The sequence below is a fragment of the Diabrotica virgifera genome, chromosome 3 (genome assembly GCF_917563875.1).
Source record: "Diabrotica virgifera virgifera chromosome 3, PGI_DIABVI_V3a".
NCBI classification, from domain to species: Eukaryota; Metazoa; Arthropoda; class Insecta; order Coleoptera; family Chrysomelidae; genus Diabrotica; species Diabrotica virgifera.
In genome coordinates, this window is record NC_065445.1 from 118,117,245 (window position 1) to 118,136,846 (window position 19,602).

Sequence of the window (19,602 nt, forward strand, 5' to 3'; positions counted from 1 at the left end):
AAATACACTTAAAAACAGCGGATTTTTTTATTTTTTTTTTTGAAAAAAAAAAGTTGTTTGTTATAAACCTTATTCGGCATCAGCGAATACTTGGAGTTCCTTCTCAGGAATCGATGGAAAAATTTTTCTTTTTGCTGATGATACCAGTATCACTTGGAGCAACTCAACTATTGCAACTCTTCATGCAACTATAACTTCTGATCTTCTTACGATAATAACCTAGTCTGACTCTAATTTACTCTCCTTTAACGTGGATAAAACGGTAGCATTATCATATAAAAGTGCTCTTCAACCCCTGCTTGTGAATAGCAGCCAGATCTATACCGTTGATTCTGTAAAATTTCTTGGTATTCTTTTAGACAGCAACCTCAAATGGTCCCTTCATATCGATTTGTTAAGTAAGAAACTCGCCTCAGCCTGCTATTTAGCATCTTCTAAAACAACATATTTTTCTTTATTCGAGTCTCATCTTCGATATGGTCTTCCTTTTTGGGGGTCTAGTACAGCTGCCCAATTTGATGTTATTTTCAAATTACAAAAAAGAGCAATAAGATATCTGTTTGGCCTCAGAAGAACAACCCATTGCAGAAGTTACTTTAAAGATCACGAAATTTTAACCCTTCCATCTTTGTATATTTTAGAAACTGTTTGCTTAATTCGTAAACACATGCATGTCTTTCCAGAAAGGCCTCATGACTACTCCACCAGAAATTCAACTTTTGATGTCTATTTACCGATCCCGTCTTCTGAGTTAGTAAAGAAATCTATACTATATTCCGCCTAAAAACTATACAACCATCTCCCTTTACAACTCAAATCTGCAACATCCTTTCTCAAGTTCCGTAAAATGACAAAAGCTCATTTATCTAAAAGACCATATTATCAGTAGAAGAGTTTCTTAATGACAAACTAAGAAATCACAGTAATGTACAAGTAACTAAAGTGTATTTATCTATATTTGGGTGTCACATACAGCAGCTTAAACTTATTAGTTCCTTTGTTTGTGTTTTATTATATTAGGTTGTATGTTCAATTTTGCAATTTATAGTAATTTTGCAATATATTGGTTTTTGTTTTTTTACTTCACTTTTTTAACTTGTTTATATTTTTTTTTATTGACGATTTATCTAATTTTATAAAATTGTATTGTTATTGTTATGTATATCTTTTTCGTGACTCTATGTTAAGCTTTGTCCATAAAATTGTATAATTTTCAGTGACAATAAAGCATATTTCTATTCTATTCTATTCAGTAAGCCAATTGGGATTTATAACTGGAATCTGATTCGATGATAAATAAAATTACTAATAAAAATTTTTTTGAAATGTGATTTTTTACATGAGAAAAGTATTGTTTATAAAGAAAAATATATTTTGTGCCATAACGACTAAAAAACAATTAAAAGATGTAAATATATTACTATAATCTTAACGTATATTGTCCACCACCGGAAACAAATAATAAACTGTAAATTACGATCTTCCCATAACGCCGATTATAACGAAACTAAAACCAATTTGAAAGCACATTTCAGTGATAGGTTAGATTGTAGGTAGATAAACAAAGTCAAAAATTAAATTTTTAAATATATTTGCAGTAGAATACTTATATCTGGCGTACAAAATACGCCAGCGCGTGTAGTTAACGGCTAAACAAATCTGAAGGGTGCCGTTCGGTATTTTTGGGCAGAATTTGTTTAAACAATTTTTTTAAACAAATACAAAATATCACCTTTTTTTTATTCGAAAAATATTTTTTATGTTTTTTGGGTCAATTTTTTATGTTTTTTGGGTTTTTGAGTTATAGGCGATTTAAAATCTGAAAAATGCGAAAATAAGCATTTTCAAGGCTTAAAAACTCATATTTAGGTTAGTATTTTTGAGGTTGCCAAGTACTTAAATTGTAGTTTTAAACATTCATTTTTAAGATTCTGATGAGTGATCGGGTCTAACCTTAATTTGGACCGTCGCGTCGTTTTTTAATTGTTAAATATGCGTGTCTATCCGATTTTTTGCCGATGCGGCACGCTCTATATCAATAATCTCCTATTTTCCTCCGAAAAATATTTTTTCAGATTCTCTGGGACATTCTAAATAAAATAGGTTTCTTGTATAAAATACGAATTTTCGGATTTTAAATCGCTTATAACTTTATAGTCCAAGTAATGAAGCTTAAAATAGGACAAAACCTCGAAATTTTTACAGAATGGATCGATTTGCTTGAAAATTTGAGAATAAGTAGTGGATAGTCCAAGGATCAAAATCTATATCATGCCGAAAGGCGCTTTTACCATGGGGATGGTTACCACTCCATCTCGGGGGTGGAAATTTTTTATTTTATTTTGACCGCAAATGTTGGTAAAGACGTTCATTCTAAGCAAAAAACTTTCTATACATTTTTTCGATAAAATTAATAGTTTTCGATTTATTCGCTATCGAAAGTGTTAGTTTTATATCGAAAAAATCAATATTTTTAATCAGTTTTCTGCTAATAACTTAAAAAGTTTTCGTTTTATCAAAACAAATTTACTTAACAAAAATGCACCTTTTGAAAAAATAAACAAAACCGTTTTTTTTTACTTTTCTTTAAGACCAATAGTAATTGAGCTATACTTTATTATATGTTAGCTATTCTTCGTCAAATGCTATATATTGTAGTTTCAAAGTCAAAAGACGGGAAAACTATGCATTTTCGAGGATAACTTGTTGAAACTAATTTAAAGTATTTAAACATGTCTATCTCCAGGAATAAAAAAAGTCTCTGGCTCAAACATTAAGTGACTTATAATAAAAAGAATGTCAGTCCCTATTTTTTTTAGCGAAAAAAAACGAAACTTTTCCCTTCTTACCACCCTAATTAAAATTAGTCATTGACCTTATTTCTCTTCTTTATTTAGGTATTATTAATAGGTTCTTAACGGTTTGACCGGTTTAGAATGATTAGTTTTTAAAAAAATAGAGTTAAAAACGAATAACGAATTTTTGTAGTTTGGTAAAAAATGCCCTTTTCTTCAGAATACAAAGATTAGCATCAGAGATACGAAAAAATATTTAAATATTAAATCGTAGCTTATTTAATTCCTAAGACGATTGTTTGCAAAAATTTTTTCTACGTCAAAAATTGAGTAAGCTATTGACAATTGAAACTTGTAATAACATGCAAAAACCACCTTTGCCAACCCTTTCAAAGTCACCTCTTTTTGCGACTGAGGATTTTAAAAGGATTTCATATTAATAGCCTTATAGATCTTGTAAAAACCTACAAAATTATTTTTTAACAAACTTTCTAGGATAAAAAATAAAAAAAGTTACGTTTAAAAAATCAATATTTTTTTTTGAAAAAAAGGAAGAAATCCAATTTGAAGCATAGTAATGTAATTTAGCGGTGTTTTTAGTCATTGGCCTTATTTATGCTTCTTTATTTATGTATTATTAATAGATTACAGAAGTTTGACTGGCTTATAATGATTAGTTTTTAAAAAACTGGAGTTAAAAGCGAATAAGGAATTTTTGTAGTTTGGTAAAAAATGCCATTTTCTTCAGAATACAAAATTAGCATCAGAGATACGAAAAAAAGTTCAAATATGAAATTGTAGGTTATCCCAAGAACTCGGTTTGTAAAAATTTTTTCTACGGCAAAAATTGAGTGAATCGTAAATGAGTATAATATCGAAAAACATTGATATTTTCGAATAAAAACTAACACTTTCGATAGCGAATAAATCGAAAACTATTAATTTTATCAAAAAAATGTATAGAACATTTTTTGCTTAACATGAACGTTTTTATCAACTTTTGTCGTCAAAATATAATAAAAAATTTCCACCCCCGAGATGGGATGGCAACAGTGGCGTGCGCTGACATTTTCGGAAGAGGAAGCGATTAAATAAGGGTTTAACAAATATTTTCTTACGAGGGTCGAGATCAAAATATATACCTACTTAATAGGTGTATACCTAATGTATTACATGTTAACTTATATCGACTAAAAACAAGAACTACAAAAAATTAGGTATAGTGTTTAACCCAGTCTGAGAGACATGCACACGCCTTGAGAATGAGATTCGGGTGATACAAATTCATTGAGGCAAGGAGGATTTACTCTTATCAGCGGGCGTCACTCCATCCCGCCCCAATGCTTCATACTATCCACTTCCCCTCCGATAGCACTCTGATGCGCTATATGGGCTCTCTATCAGCAAAGTGCTTATTATGTGGGAGGCCTGGATACAAGGACTCACAAACGAAATCCTACCCCGATCAATGAAGGTTAGTGACTCTAGTGACTTAGTATATCGTATATCTAGTGACTTATCATCGATCTGTACTGCTTGCTCAGGGTCGAGTCCCTGTTACAGGCTTGGTTTCTTTAAACTTAAAAAGAAGAGTTCTATTCAAAATTGTTTTTATATTCCGATTTCGAATCACCTTCCATAACACACGACTTTCAACAATATGACACTTATTTACTTATACTTGCGTCCTATTCTCTTATCAACCAATGCAAATTTTTTGTCGATAACATCGTCGTAAAATTTTGGATTTTCTGATAATTGTTTAATAAATGCACTCTTTTTCAATGGATAATAGGGCTAACTTGAAAGTCTGTCTTCACTTGTAAAATTTATTGTAAAACTTTTGATGCGTTTTAATACTGAAAACTTCGTTCAACTGATGCACTTGTAGCTAGGATAGTTAGTACCTACTACTTAATTCACACAACTTGCCCACTTCACACAGAGACTGATTTAAACCAGTAGTATTCAAAAAATTCAACCGATTCCTAAGTATTTCTTTATCACTAATTTCAGGTGTTTTATAAATGACATTTAACTGAGAATGCAAAGCTAGATTATCAAAAAAAAATCATAATTTAATCGTACTGAATTAAATAGGTACATACCTCTGTGGGAGATTTTAATGAATTATAATTAGACATATTAAAATTACATAATTCTACATATTTTATTTCTTTAAAATTTTCAAAGTGATAATTCATTTGTTGTAGAATATTATCAAAAATTTCGAAGTATAATCGTCGATAGGTCTCTCTTTCGCCGACAATATCAATCATCATTATTTTTCTTTTAGGTTCGAAGCCCATATTTTCAGCTTTATCCCAAATATTTTTGAACAGTTCATTTTTTTAATCATCATAAGTCATCAAATTGTCTTATACAAAATGCAATGTCACTTGACTTCGTCTGTAAAATGTCGTAGGTACTATAAAATATCAGTAAAAGGAAAAATCTCAAAATGTCAAATAAAATATTAGTAAAAATTTTAAGCAAAAAATTGAAATCGAGCCATTTGTACCTAAATACCTACCCCTTATAGCAGCAGTAACAGACTCCGCATCTCGTTTTCGGAATCGGAAGCGGTCGGACGAGCGCTTCTAGGCGTATCAAAATTCGCGTGAAAGGAACACGACTAGCGGGTGAGGTTATTAAACCCTGACCAATTTTTGAACGGGACAAATGCATGACAAGCAGCGATTTTGAGATGCGCTCCCGTCAGGACCGGACTGAATCGTTGAATTGTGTGCTTATTTGAGACCGTTCGTATGCGATCAATTTTTAATAATGTTTCAATGCCTATTAGTTACATAATAGATTACTTAGATTAGGGAAACATTGTTGATAATTAAATACTAATTAATACTATATGTATTTTCTTATATGGAAGAATAGGGAAGCGGTGCTTCCCCCGCTTTCATGGACCGCACGCCTCTGGGTGGCAACCACCCCCATGGTAAAAGCGCCTTTCTGAATCATATAGATTTTGATCCTTGGACTATCCACTACTTATTCTCAAATTTTCAAGCAAATCGATCCATTCTGTAAAAATTGCGAGGTGAAAAGCTTCGGTTCCTGGACTATTAGAACCATTAACGTTTGAGAAAAATGACAAGAAACCTATTTTATTTAGAATGTCCCAAAGAATCTGAAAAAAATATTTTTCGGAGAAAAATAGGAGATTGTTGAAATAGAGCGCGCCGCACCGGCAAAAAAATCGGATAGACACGCATATTTAACAATTAAAAAACGACGGGCTAAATTAAGGTTAGACCCGATCACTCTTCAGAATCTTGAAAATAAATGTGTAAACTACAATTTAAGTACTTGGCAACCTCAAAAATACTAATCTAAATATGAGTTTTTAAGCCTTGAAAATGCTTATTTTCGCATTTTTCAGATTTTAAATCGCCTATAACTCGAGAACTATCAATTTTGGAGAAAAATCACAAGATACCTTTCTTGTTTAGAATGACCCAAAAAAATATTTTTCGGGTCAACAAAAGGCAATCTTTTGTATTTATTTAAAAAAATTGGTTAAACAATTTCTGCCCAAAAATTCCGCCCGGCACCCTTCAGATTTGTTTAAAGGGGGTATTTTTGAATAGGAATGCACAAAGAATTCGAATCAGAAATTTTTTCAGACGGGAGCGGTCTCACCACATTGACTAACACTACGTGGGTCATGTGTTGAGAGGTGAGAGATATGAATTACTCCCAATTATATTTCAAGATAACGTACAGGGCAAAAGATCAGTAGGAAGACGCCAGAACTCATGGATGAAAGACCTGAGAAGAGGTTTGATCGCTCGTCTGCAGAAATCTTTCGTGCACTGTTTTGGAGTTTTGGCAGTACAATTGCCATTTGGATCGCCAACCTTCGAAAGCAGACGACGCAATAAGAAGAAGAATTCTTAATCTATTGGATTGCGACTAAAATAATTAAATAGTTTTTGTAAATTAACGATAAAATAAAATTTTACTCTCAATGTGTAATTTGAACATCCGGTAAACTATTAGTTTTCAGTAAATTATTAGTTGTTAAAACAACGGTTTGTGTAATAAAAAAATTTAAAAGCCAAAAATAACACAATATATCGAGGGGTTCGAGCGAAAACCCGATAAATACCAAAATTATGAAATCCGGTATTTTTATTTCTGCTGTAGTAAAAACACGTCTCCTACCACTGGTAAATGTTATTATTTGATATTAACATTTTTAAGCACAATAACTAATAAAGACCAAACATGGTAAAAACCGTTAACTCATATTTTTAAATAACACCAACCCGATATATAACTTTACTGATAAAAATACTTTGACAAAATATATTCATGCGAAAATCCGATAAAGAATTTTAGACCATGATAGTTTATTAAATTTCAGCACACTTTTTTCCTGCGAGAACCTGCGAGTAAAAGATGGCGTAAATTGACAATTGAATATTACGAAAACAAAAAAAGCGGTTAGAATGGGGCCAATATTTATAATGAAAAACAAACTCACAGCTTCCAAGGTACCACAGTAAATCAAAATTGCAGTAAATTTAAATTTCAGTGTACTGAAAAGTTGTCTGAAGACTATTGAAACTCTGTAGAAATTACTGGAGTCTAGTAGTAGTCGTCTAGTCTAGAAAAAAAATTTATTTTGTACAATATAACTGTCAAACTAATTAGGTTAGACTTTTCTAAAATTTTATTATTATTTATAATCAGACTTGTCCCTAAAACTTCCCAAAGAAAGGAACGAACATTTCGTAAGAAATGTTTCTTTCCACTAGCTTACCATGAATGAATTCCAGTGTGTCAAAAGTTTTTTAAAAAACGCTGTGTATATGCTCAGATGATATAATAAATGCTGTAGCTAACAGTGATTCTACTGGATGATACTCTAAAGAAGACAATAGCGAAAAACGGTAACCAATTAATAAATATATCAGAAGATATTGGTTTGAATTAAAAAAAACTCCTACTCTACGCCCTAAAAGGCTAAAACAAATTTCATCCCAAAAAGCAACCATAGACTTACCAACTCCGGGCAATTTATCAAAGTTATATAAAAGTACCTTTCCAATAAGTAAAGCAAAGAAAACTGGTTTGATAAAGATGTGCCAAGAAAATCTTTTCCAGAAGAGTGCATGCTTGAATAACAAATTTAAAAACCGGTAATTATATTGTAGATCGAATTCCAGACGTAATGATGTGAGAAGAATTGGAAGAAGACACAATTTACCTTTTAGTTTTCTAAAAAGAATGCAGATTAATTTATTTTTGTTGGAATAATATACAATTAACTTTTATTTTATAATTAAAAAAATTCAAAATAAAAACCAATAAAGTCAAATGTTATACTCATTCAACGAGGTAAAACCCGATAAATATCACGTTTTTTTTTGTAAATAGGTTTTTATAAATTAAACTTAAAATAAATTATTCTAACTAAATATTAAATTCTCTGCCATTTGGCTATAACAAATATTTGATAAAACTTCCTATGACGATTTTAAATCTTCTTCAAACTTCCTAAAATCTTTAATCGCGATTATCTCTAAACAATGGTTTTGTTAGTTATCAGGTTTTCGCTCGAACTCCTCGATATACTCCTTCGCGGTTTTGTATGGTTTGCAAGCAATGGAAACCAAGGAGAACCAGAAACTGATTAAAAGTTTTAAATCTCTTTAAAAGTTCTCATTAAAAGTTTTATTTTCTTCGGAAATAAAACATTGAATTGAAGGGCTTAATGTGAAACAATGATAAGCCACACATGAGTTCAAAAAGAGTTAGTGTTATTCTTGGTTAAAGTAATAGTATAACAAGCCACTAACAAATTATCTCAGCCCTTCGTTAATAGCGATAAATCTATGGTCACACTATTGCATGGGCCTAGTTTGTTCTAGTATCTACTGGACATATTGACAAGCCACATCAAAATGGCGAACATGGGCGGAAGTGTTTCGGATAATTATTGAGTTCTGACGATTCTAGAAAGAAAAATAGCAAAGTTGACTTGACATTCGATGACAGTGACCGTGACCCTGATTATGTACAATCTAGAAGTGACACAAGTAGTGAAAATCCAGCGATATGTAATTTTTTCCTAAATGTGGCTTGTCACATTATTACCATTCAAGATTAATGTAGTGGCTTATGACGTGGTTTGTTATATTATTGCATTTGGTTGTAGGATATAGTCTAAGAGCTAGTGAACCCTCCGACTAACGGTCGTCCTGTAAGGCTAGAAATTTGTCTAGTGATAATTCATAGCACACCAAGGCTAAAAACCATGACCTGGCAGGCATCAGCGGTGCACGTGTATCTACCAGGTGAATCGAAAAGTGCAAATTTAGGGGATAAAATAAACTTTCTCCTGTAAGGTTTAAATTTAAGTACAATGACAGGCGATTCTCAAGAGCATAAGACCTTGCCAGGCGAGGGGAAAGATTAGGGGTTTTTCCTAAAATTATTTTTTTTTGCATCGAACAAATTTTTTTTAGGTTTTTTGAATCATTCCAAACAGAAAAGGCCTTTAGTGATTTTTCTTAAGTTAATAGTTTTTGTTATATAAGCGATTGAAAATTTTGAAAATTGCGAAATCGGCGTTTTTAACCCTAACTCGGACATTTCTCTAAAAATTTCAAAGTTGCCAAGGTAGGTAGATATTCTTTAAACATTGCTTGATGAAATCTCAAAGAGTTTTTTGCAATACAATATCGGAAACCCCTTTGTTTTTTAATTGCTGATCAAGCGGGCGCGACACTGTAGTATAAGTGAGGACGTTTGAGTTGGCGTAAATTCATTATCTCGAGAATGGGCAAATTTCAAGAGAAATCCTCAGACAGGTCGATTTTTATTTTTAAATTAGGACTTTTTGGCATATATATAACACTAGTGACGTCATCCATCTGAGCGTTATGACGTAATCGATGATTTTTGTAAATGAGAGTAGGGATTGTGTGATAGCTCATTTCAAAGGTTATTTAATTCTCTATTCAGTAATATAAACATAATACATAACATACATACATAACATAATAACATAATTATTTATACAGGGTGTACAAAAAAATTTTTTTTAGTAAATTAACTTTGATTAAATTTGACAAATAGAAGAAAACATTTTTTTGTACACCCTATATAAATAATTATGTTAATGTTTATATTACTGAATAGAGAATTAAATACCCTTTCAAATGAGCTATCACACAACCCATACTCTCATTTAAAAAAATCATCGATTACGTCATCACTCTCAGATGGATGACGTCACTAGTATTATATATACAGGGTGAGTCATGAGGAACTGTACATACTCCTACCTCGTATAGAGGCCCCTATGGGGAATAACAAATTACCATTAAAAAGTGTCTGCTTCCATTGTTTAATAATATACAGGGCGAGTTTCGCATTTTGACAGAAATTTATATTCGTCATAATTTTTGAACGGTCAGATCGATGTGTCTCTTATTTTGGTCAATCGTTACACTATTACCACCTAATCAACTGATTTATTCAAACTAGAAAAAAATCAGGTCCGGCTTCAAAAAATTAGTTGGTTTTGGTCTTAGAAAAAATTTCACCCTGTATACGCTTTTTGAAAACTCTAATATTAATTTTACAAATTAGACAAATAGGCAATTAAAATGACTTATTTATTTTTTCCCCACACAATTACTTAATTTTTTATAAAAAAATCAAATTTGACTATGAATTAAAAATTTGGTAAAGTGAACCATTAATTTAAAAAAAATTAACTTTTATTACAAAAATTAATTTTTTTAAACAAATATTCGATTTATGTTACCTCCCAATCAACTGATTTATTCAAACTAGAAAAAAATCAGGTCCGGCTTTAAAAAATTAGTTCGTTTGGGTATTAGAAAAAAATTCACCCTATATACGCTTTTTGAAAACTCTAATTTGAATTTTACAAATTAAACAAAAAGGCAATTAAAATGGCATATTCATTTTTCCCCACACGATTACTTAATTTTTTATTAAAAAATTAAATTTGTCAAAATCGGAATTTTAATCTAAAAATGAAAAAAAAAAGATGAAATCACGGTTTAACTCGCTACAACGTTCCATTTTAAATTTTTTTTCTGAAATTTTTACAGCACATATCTCTTACCATTGTGAAGGCTATGTATGACAATTATTGTTGTAGACTTTCAGTCTTCTTCTCGTAAAAGTTATGAATTTCTAAAAATAAAAGGTGCAGCTTCGTGAATTGCAAAGTTAAATCGCAAAAATTAAGTGAAAACATTTAAAAGTTATCTATTTGATCACATCTATGTTAAACTATAGAGTCCAAAGAGAAATGTTGTGGGGAGTTTTAGATCTAGACATGTTATAAAAAAAATGGTGAAACTTTTAATTCTAAGAAAAACGTTGTTGTAAAAAACTTTTTTAAATCTGTGGTTCATTTTACTAAACTTTTAATTATTATTCATAGTCAAATTTGATTTTTTTATAAAAAATTAAATAATCATGTGAGGAAAAAATAAATATGCCATTTTAATTGCCTATGTGTCTAATTTGTAAAATTCATATTAGAGTTTTCAAAAAGCGTATACAGGGTGAAATTTTTTCTAAGACCAAAACGAACTAATTTTTTAAAGCCGGACCTGATTTTTTTCTAGTTTGAATAAATCAGTTGATTAGGTGGTAATAGTGTAACGATTGACCAAATTAAGAGACACATCGATCTGACCGTTCAAAAATTATGACGAATATAAATTTCTGTCAAAATGCGAAACTCGCCCTGTATATTATTAAACAAGGGGAGCAGACACTTTTTAATGGTCATTTGTTATTCCCCATACGAGCCTCTATACGAGGTAGGAGTATGTACAGTTCCTCATGACTCACCCTGTATGCCAAAAAGTCCCAATTTAAAAATAAAAATCGACCTGTCAGAGGATTTCTCTTGAAATTTGCCCATCCTCGAGATAATGAATTTATGCCAACTCAAACGTCCTCACTTATACTACGGTGTCGCGCCCGCTTGATCAGCAATTAAAAAACAAAGGGGTTTCCGATATTGTATTGCAAAAAACTCTTCAAGATTTCATCAATCAATGTTTAAAGAATATCTACCTACCTTGGCAACTTTGAAATTTTTAGATAAATGTCCGATTTAGGGTTAAAAATGGCCGATTTCGCAATTTTCAAAATTTTCAATCGCTTATATAACAAAAACTATTAACTTAAGAGAAAAATCACTAAATACCTTTTCTGTTTGGAATGATTCAGAAAACCTAAAAAAAATTTGTTCAATGCAAAAAAATAATTTTAGGAAAAACCTCTAATCTTTCCCCTCGCCTGGCAAGGTCTTATGCTCTTCAGAATCGCCTGTCATTGTACACATTTCCTCTAAATGACTTACTCAAACACATACTTAAATTTAAACCTTACAGGAGAAAGTTTATTTTACCCCTTAAATTTGCACTTTTCGATTCACCTGGTAGATACACGTGCACCGCTGATGCCTGCCAGGTCATAGTTTTTAGCGTTGGTGTGCTATGAATTATCACTAGACAAATTTCTAGCCTTACAGGACGAACGTTAGCCGGAGGGTTCACTAGCTCTTAGACTAATAATGAACATAGTCCGTCAATAAAAACCAAACACCCGTCAAAAATTCCAACAAGTAGATGGAGACATAGAAATAAACACTGTTTAACACCTATAGGGTTGAAACCACCCCGAAATCAGTCAATAATAGAAAATTCTGAATCTACATAATATATCTAAAATTTGGGTATTTATTATTAATGGAATAATGTAACAAGCCACATTTTTTTTAAATAAAGGCTGTTTTTTCTCGAGTTTCAAGTAATTTGATTAATATTGTTGTCAACTATAGTCCCATAGGGCATGATGCATCGAAATATCTAAACTAAAACAATAAAAGTTGTTACTGGATTTTTTAATATTATCTTTAACATTCAAAGTCAAATATGTATCTCACTTTTACCTTTTTGAGGCTTGTCATTGTTTCACATTAAGCCCTTCAATTGTTTTAGGCAGATGTCGCTACGGCATCCATATCTTGTTATTTTGTCGTGATTCGATACTAGTATTCTCGGTTTATTTCAGTTTGTTCAGAAATATCTATATACCGTAAGTGCCACGCTACTAGATACATGGGTAGGTACCTAATTGCTATGCTTATGGGCTAGTCCGGTCCGTTCTGAGATGTGACTTTCATCTGTCATGTTACTGTAAGAAACTATTCAAAATAATTGTTTTTACATACAAAAAATGCCCAGTTGCACCAACAGACTGTAAATCAACTGATTTGCTAACCGTCAATTCGACGATTTAAATCAATGATATAGTCTGGGCTGATTATCGGAGAATAGGCCATTTTTGGGAAAAGTTATTTACCAGCAATTTTATTGCTGAAATCGAATTATAAGATCCTATATATTAATAATATAGGTATGCAAAGTCCTCAGATAGTGTGCTACTTTTTTTATAAACAAAATGGCGCACGAAAATCGTGTTTTTTTCAATTATTGCTCTATAACTCCAAAGATTTTAACTTTACAACAAAAACACTCAAATAAAAATTCACTGTGATTAAATTCTGCATAGAGACGTGTTTTTCCCGATCTGCTCCGACAAAAATTTTCCTCGGAAAATGCGGGTTTTCCCAACAAAATCTTTAATTTTCAAATAAAGTTTTAGATAAGTAATTATCTACCAATAATTAAATAATTTGGTGACTTAAAAGCTTTCTTGGTTTAGATTATAGTTCCAGAAGCTGGTGAAAATTAAACGAATATTTTAGCCACAATTCAATTGTTAATTAATAATTTATGGTCGCAATACTAACCAAAATAATTATGATACACTGATTAAACTTTGAAATCTTATAAAGATGAGATGCCTATTTAACATTTTGTCGACAAAATATAAATTTTTTATTTTTTTGCATAATCCTTAAATGTTTAAAAAACAAATAGTTATAAACAAATTAACGTTTCTCAGAAAGTTTTTATTATATTATAATTTAAAAAAATAGCTAAAATGCGCATTTCAAATATCTTGAAAATGAATGCTTTAAAACTTTTTTGCAACCATTTGCAAAAAAGTTATGAAACAGCAAAATAAACATACGATTACTACGGTGTTTATAATTTTTTTTAATTCTTTCAAAGCGTAGAAGTGAGTTTAAAGTACAAGCTAATTATTTACAAAAAAATATCGATTATAAGTTTAATGGTTATATTTTAATTAAAGATTATAAATATATTTTTTTGTAATTTACACGCGCGAAAGTAGAATAATACAGTACTGTAGCTAAAATTTTCACTCGGAGCGACGACCGGCGGCCGCGCGACGTACACTTTTAATAAATAATGTATGCTGCGTGTCAGTCGCTTCGAGTGAGCATTTTAGCTCCGACTCTGTATCAGGCCTACTTTTGCGCTAAAAATTACAAAAAAAGTATTTTTAATCTTTGATTAAAATATAACCATTGCACTAATTTTTGACATTCTTTTTGAGTAATTAGATTGTACCATAGACTCACTTTTAAGCTTTGAAACAATTAAAACAAATTATAAACAACGGAGAAATCGTATATTTACTTTGCTGTTTCATAACTTTTTGCAAATGGTTGGAAAAATTTTTTAAAGCATTCATTTTCAAGAAATATGAAATACGCATTTTAAGTATTTTTAAAATTAGAATATAATAAACAATTTCTGAGAAATGTTAATTTGTTTATAACAATTTTTTTAAACCTTTATAATCTTTCTAAGTTTGATCAATGTCTCATGATTATTTTGGTTGTTATTGCGACTGTAAATTGTTAATTAACAATTGAATTGTTTGCTAAAGTATTCGTTTTATTTTCACCGGCTTCTGAATTTATAATCTATACCAAGAAATCTTTTATTTCACCAAGCTATATAATTATTGATAAATAATTACTGGTACAAAAAAATTATTTGAAAATTCGAGATTTTGTTAAAAAAACCCACATTTTCCGAGGAAAATTTTCGTCGGAGCAAATCGGGAAAAACATGCCTCTATGTAGAATTAAATTGGGGTGAATTTTTATTTGAGTGTTTTTGGTGTAAAGTTAAAATCTTCGGAGTTATAGAGCAATAATTGAAAAAAATACGATTTGTCGGCGCCGTTTTGTTTATAAAAAAAGTAGCACACTATCTGCGGACTTTGCATACCTATATTAATAATATATAGGATCTTATAATTCGATTCCAGCAATAAAATTGCTGGTAAATAACCTTTCTTTGTACTTTACTAATTAGACTAATTTAAAAAAAAATTATATTTTGTCGATAAAATATTAAATAAGCATCTCATCTTTATAATCTTTATAAGTTTGATCAATGTATCATGATTATTTTGGTTATTATTGCGATCATAAATTGTTAATTAACAATTGAATTGTTAATTAACAATTGAATTGTTAATTAACAATTGAATTGTTAATTAACAATTGAATTGTTGCTAAAATATTCGTTTAATTTTCACCGGCTTCTGGAATTACAATCTATACCAAGAAAGCTTTGATGTCACTAAGTTATTTAATTATTGATTAATAATTACTTACCTAAAACTTGATTTGAAAATTAAAGTTTTTGTTAGGAAAACCCGCATTTTCCGAGGAAAATTTTCGTCGGAGCAAATCGTGAAAAACATATCTATGCAGAATTTAATTGCGGTGAATTTTTATTTGGGTGTTTTTGTTGTAAAGTTAAAATCTTCGGAGTTATAGAGCAATAATTGAAAAAAATACGATTTGTCGGCGCCATTTTGTTTATAAAAAAAGTAGCACACTATCTGCGGACTTTGCATACCTATATTATTAATATATAGGATCTTATAATTTGATTCCAGCAATAAAATTGCTGGTAAATAACTTTTCCATGAATTTTGCTAATTAGCCCAGAGTAATAATGGTTATTTTTCAAACGGGTTGCACCATTCAAAAAAACTGTTGGTTTACAAACCGACAATATATTAGTGGCAACATCGTACTTCATTCGATTATTTCATTCGAATCCGAGTGTCGTCTGTCAAGCAAGATTGTCAAAGAAAGTTTTGTAAGGTTATGTCAATTGAATTGAACTACATTGTTTTCTTGCAATTTTGTTTGTATTATACTTATCATACTTACGATGGAAAATAAAGGAAGCCACTTCTCTAGTTTAGAGAAAGATATAATTTTAGATTTAGCTATTAAATGTAAATTTATAATAGAAAATAAACAAACAGATGGTGTGACAAATTAACAAAAAACCATTGTATGGGAAAATATTAGCTTGTTATATGGGAAAATATTATACCTTGCTTTAAACTCATCTTCATTATACTTATTATACAAATCATTGCGATCTCTTACAGATCTTATATTTGGTAGCATATGCATTATATCTTCCAAATCGTCAGAAGATGAACTCGACGACGACTATGATGATAAATCCATTTTTATAAATTATAATCTATGGTGATACTATGATACTTTATTAGATAATAATTATAAAATAAGAACACTTTAACAACATAAACAGAATAAACGTCAAACGTCAGGTAAAAAACAGTCGATTTTTTAAATAACCGCAGAAAATCGGGTGGTTAATTTTGACAGATCAAAAACTGTCGGTTTTAATCGAGTAATGGTCGGTGCAACGCATTTTAAAATAAACGGGCAATCCAAATAAAAAAATAATCGTTTATTTGTTGGTGCAACTGGCTATGATTAATAGTATTGTTACATTGTTACTCTGCTTTAAAATAACTTTATTCATACACCAAGAATATTACAATACTTTAAAACTTTTACAACTTTAACAAAATGACAACTATAAGCATAGATTTATAATACTCTAGATTGCGCCTTACGATCTTAAAATGGGTGACGGTTGCGACAGAGATAAATGAGCCTATTTGGTCGGTAGTCTCTTTCTAATTCAAGGGGAGTATCGACGACGTCACTATCCTACTCTGTCGTCGAGTATTTTAGATGGTTTGACAGTTCGAGCGGATGGCGACGAGAACTGGTCGTTTGTCTTCGGACGTGGATAATCCTGGTTCGAATCCCATACCAATCTTTACTTTTTTTATTTTTTATTTAATCAATATTGCGTTTATTAGATATTATTACATCTCTAAAGTAAATCTAATCAAAGAAATATATAACAAATAAGAAAAACTGTGTAGGTACCTATAGATTTTTAAAAATATAAAAGCCAATGTTATTTTTTTTAATAGGTAGAATAGTATAAAGTAATTAAAAATATTCGTAAAAAATTACCAATAATTAATATCAACATAATGTACCATCGATTTATTAATTGAATCGGTCATTTCAAAAACAACACGAGTCACATATTCCTAATTTTACAGAAGAGCAAAGAACTTAACTATAGGATGAAATGGATGACATCAAAATTCAGAGTTATATATTGTAGTTTTGTTCCTAATGTTTTTACTGGACTGGTGTCGTTTTTCCACACAACGTTTATCTTAAAGGAGTCTATTATTCTCAAAAAGTTAGTTTCTCAAAATTGTGGACTATGCTGTTTTTGAAATGACCGATTCAATTATAAGTAATTACACATTATTTTTATTTATGAAACTATTGTTACAATTTTTAAAAAAAGTAGAAGCAAAACAAATATTATTCACATCATTCGAATAAGGACGAATTTATATTAATAACGAATGACTTTTATTTTACTATGCAGTTCACAAATTATGTATTCCAATATTAACTTACTATACATAGGTACATTTATTATCTGCTAGATTTACTTAGGTCCATTTTTCAGATGTAAAAATATCTAATAAACGCAATATTGATTAAATAAAAATAAAAAAGGTAATGTTGGTATGGGATTCGAACCACGATTATCCACGTCCGAAGACCAAAGACCATTTCTCGTCACCACCAGCTCCAACTGTCAACACATATTACTCGATAAAGTGGGATAGTCACGTCGTCGATATTCCCCTTAAATTAAAAAGAGACTACCGACCAAATAGGCTCATTTATCTCTGTCGCAACCGTCACCCACTTTAAGATCGCAGGGCGCAATCTAGAGTATTATATATCTATGACTATAAGCGTCAAATAGGGCTTTTCATCGATTGTCATTTGTTTCGAGCTTCTGTCATGTGTCACATAATATTAATATATATACGACATACGTCTTTGGTTTGTATCATTGGTATTACCAATAACGTATGGCGTAGATATATTAATATTATGTGACACATGACAGAAGCTCGAAACAAATGACTGTGAATGAAAAGCCCTATACAGCAGATCTATTAATTGTCAACTTTCTATGTTAATATTCAGTTTCTATACATTTTCTGACGTTTTAAACGTCACTAGACATAAAAATAAACATTGCAACAGGTGAAGGGTCCAGGACTGTAATAGCTCAATGTTTCTATGTGTCTGTGTCTAGTAGGGTGGCGGTTACTGTATACACTCTCTGATTATTTCCAAAAGAATGAAACTAGTTAGGGTGTTTATGGCACTCTCTGAATGAACTGAAATATAATACGTATTTTGTTTTCCTTTCACGGCGAAAACCTTTTTTTATTTTTTAATTAGGTACTAAATTTATTATATTGAAATTTTCAGAGAAGTAGAATTAACCCGGAAAATTCAGAAAAGTCTACCCGAGTTCTCCTACTACTACATGGGTTTTTACATTCATTCTTGTCCGAAGATGAGGTACAAAGGAAAATTGACGCCATCTTATTTAGGCTGCCCTGAAACCTACACTTGGATACCTATAGAGAAATGTTTAAATTTATTAGAAGCTAACAAATATTCTAGGTTAAATGAAGACATTGATGCATTAGATACTAATATTCCCAGTGAGGAGGATATTTTACATATTAAGATCATTTACAAGAGAACTTTATTATATTTTAGCGATTTTAAAAATTTCGTGGAGGACCCAGAAAGGTTTAGAAAAATTGGCGATTTGATTGGAAAAAAGTGTTGTAATACATTAATATTTTATGAAAATTCTTGGTAATGTTTTCCAATATCGACAAAAATCTTCCGCTGCCTTTCCAAATATGTAGACGACTTTAAGAAAAAAGGTTGCCCTACTCACCAGATTGTTTAAGTTTTATAGAATAAAATAACCGCCAACAAATAAAGCTTGTTTTAAGAGACTGAGTGTTTTATTCCAATTTTTTCATGCATTTTGGGTGTACAGTCCGAATTTTCGATGCTGAATCTAATGCTTTCATGGAGTTTGAGAATACAGAGTATATGCATGGAACACCTGAATTATCTCGAAACGGCTTGCACGATTTTTATAGATTTTTGTGGGTAAGGGTCTTATAATGCGGCCGAGATTATAGTGATATTTACATTGGTGTCAGATGTTCCGGTTTTCTGGAAGTCTAATGAACTTTCTTATTTCAAATGGAATACTCTGTGTTGCGTTCCGCTGCACAAACATTTTTGGACAGTAGTGTAGTTAATTTTTTGGGCAGCAGTGTATTTAATATGTGCGCATATGCAACTATTTTCAAGAACGCGTCGACATGCGCGCCGATCCATCATCACACACATCCACACGCGGGACGCTCCCTCTATCTCATCGAAGAACAACGATTAACACCATTTGTAAAATATGTATTTTATTTTCTCGAAATAAAGTTAAAAAACTAATTTTCTTTCTGATAGTAGCAGAAAACCGTATAATTATTTATGATAAATGTACGGAAATTCACACTCTGTATATTTTTTGCATTTTAAAGTGCTTAAGAGGGTGCATATGATCTGTCTAGATAT

At 30.8% G+C, this 19,602-nt stretch overlaps 1 protein-coding gene across 4 annotated transcripts in view; it reads left to right on the top strand.

Moving 5' to 3' along the window:
• The window catches only part of LOC126881258 (arginyl-tRNA--protein transferase 1), a 71,212-nt gene extending 52,238 nt beyond the window's left edge, over nucleotides 1-18,974 (top strand). For all 4 annotated transcript variants that reach the window (XM_050645423.1, XM_050645424.1, XM_050645425.1 and 1 more), the window contains one exon: nucleotides 18,430-18,974. In XM_050645423.1, the coding sequence (XP_050501380.1) occupies nucleotides 18,430-18,832 (403 nt within the window). In that variant the 3' untranslated portion in view covers nucleotides 18,833-18,974. The remainder of the gene's footprint in view (nucleotides 1-18,429) is intronic.
• The last annotated feature ends 628 nt before the right edge of the window (nucleotides 18,975-19,602 follow it).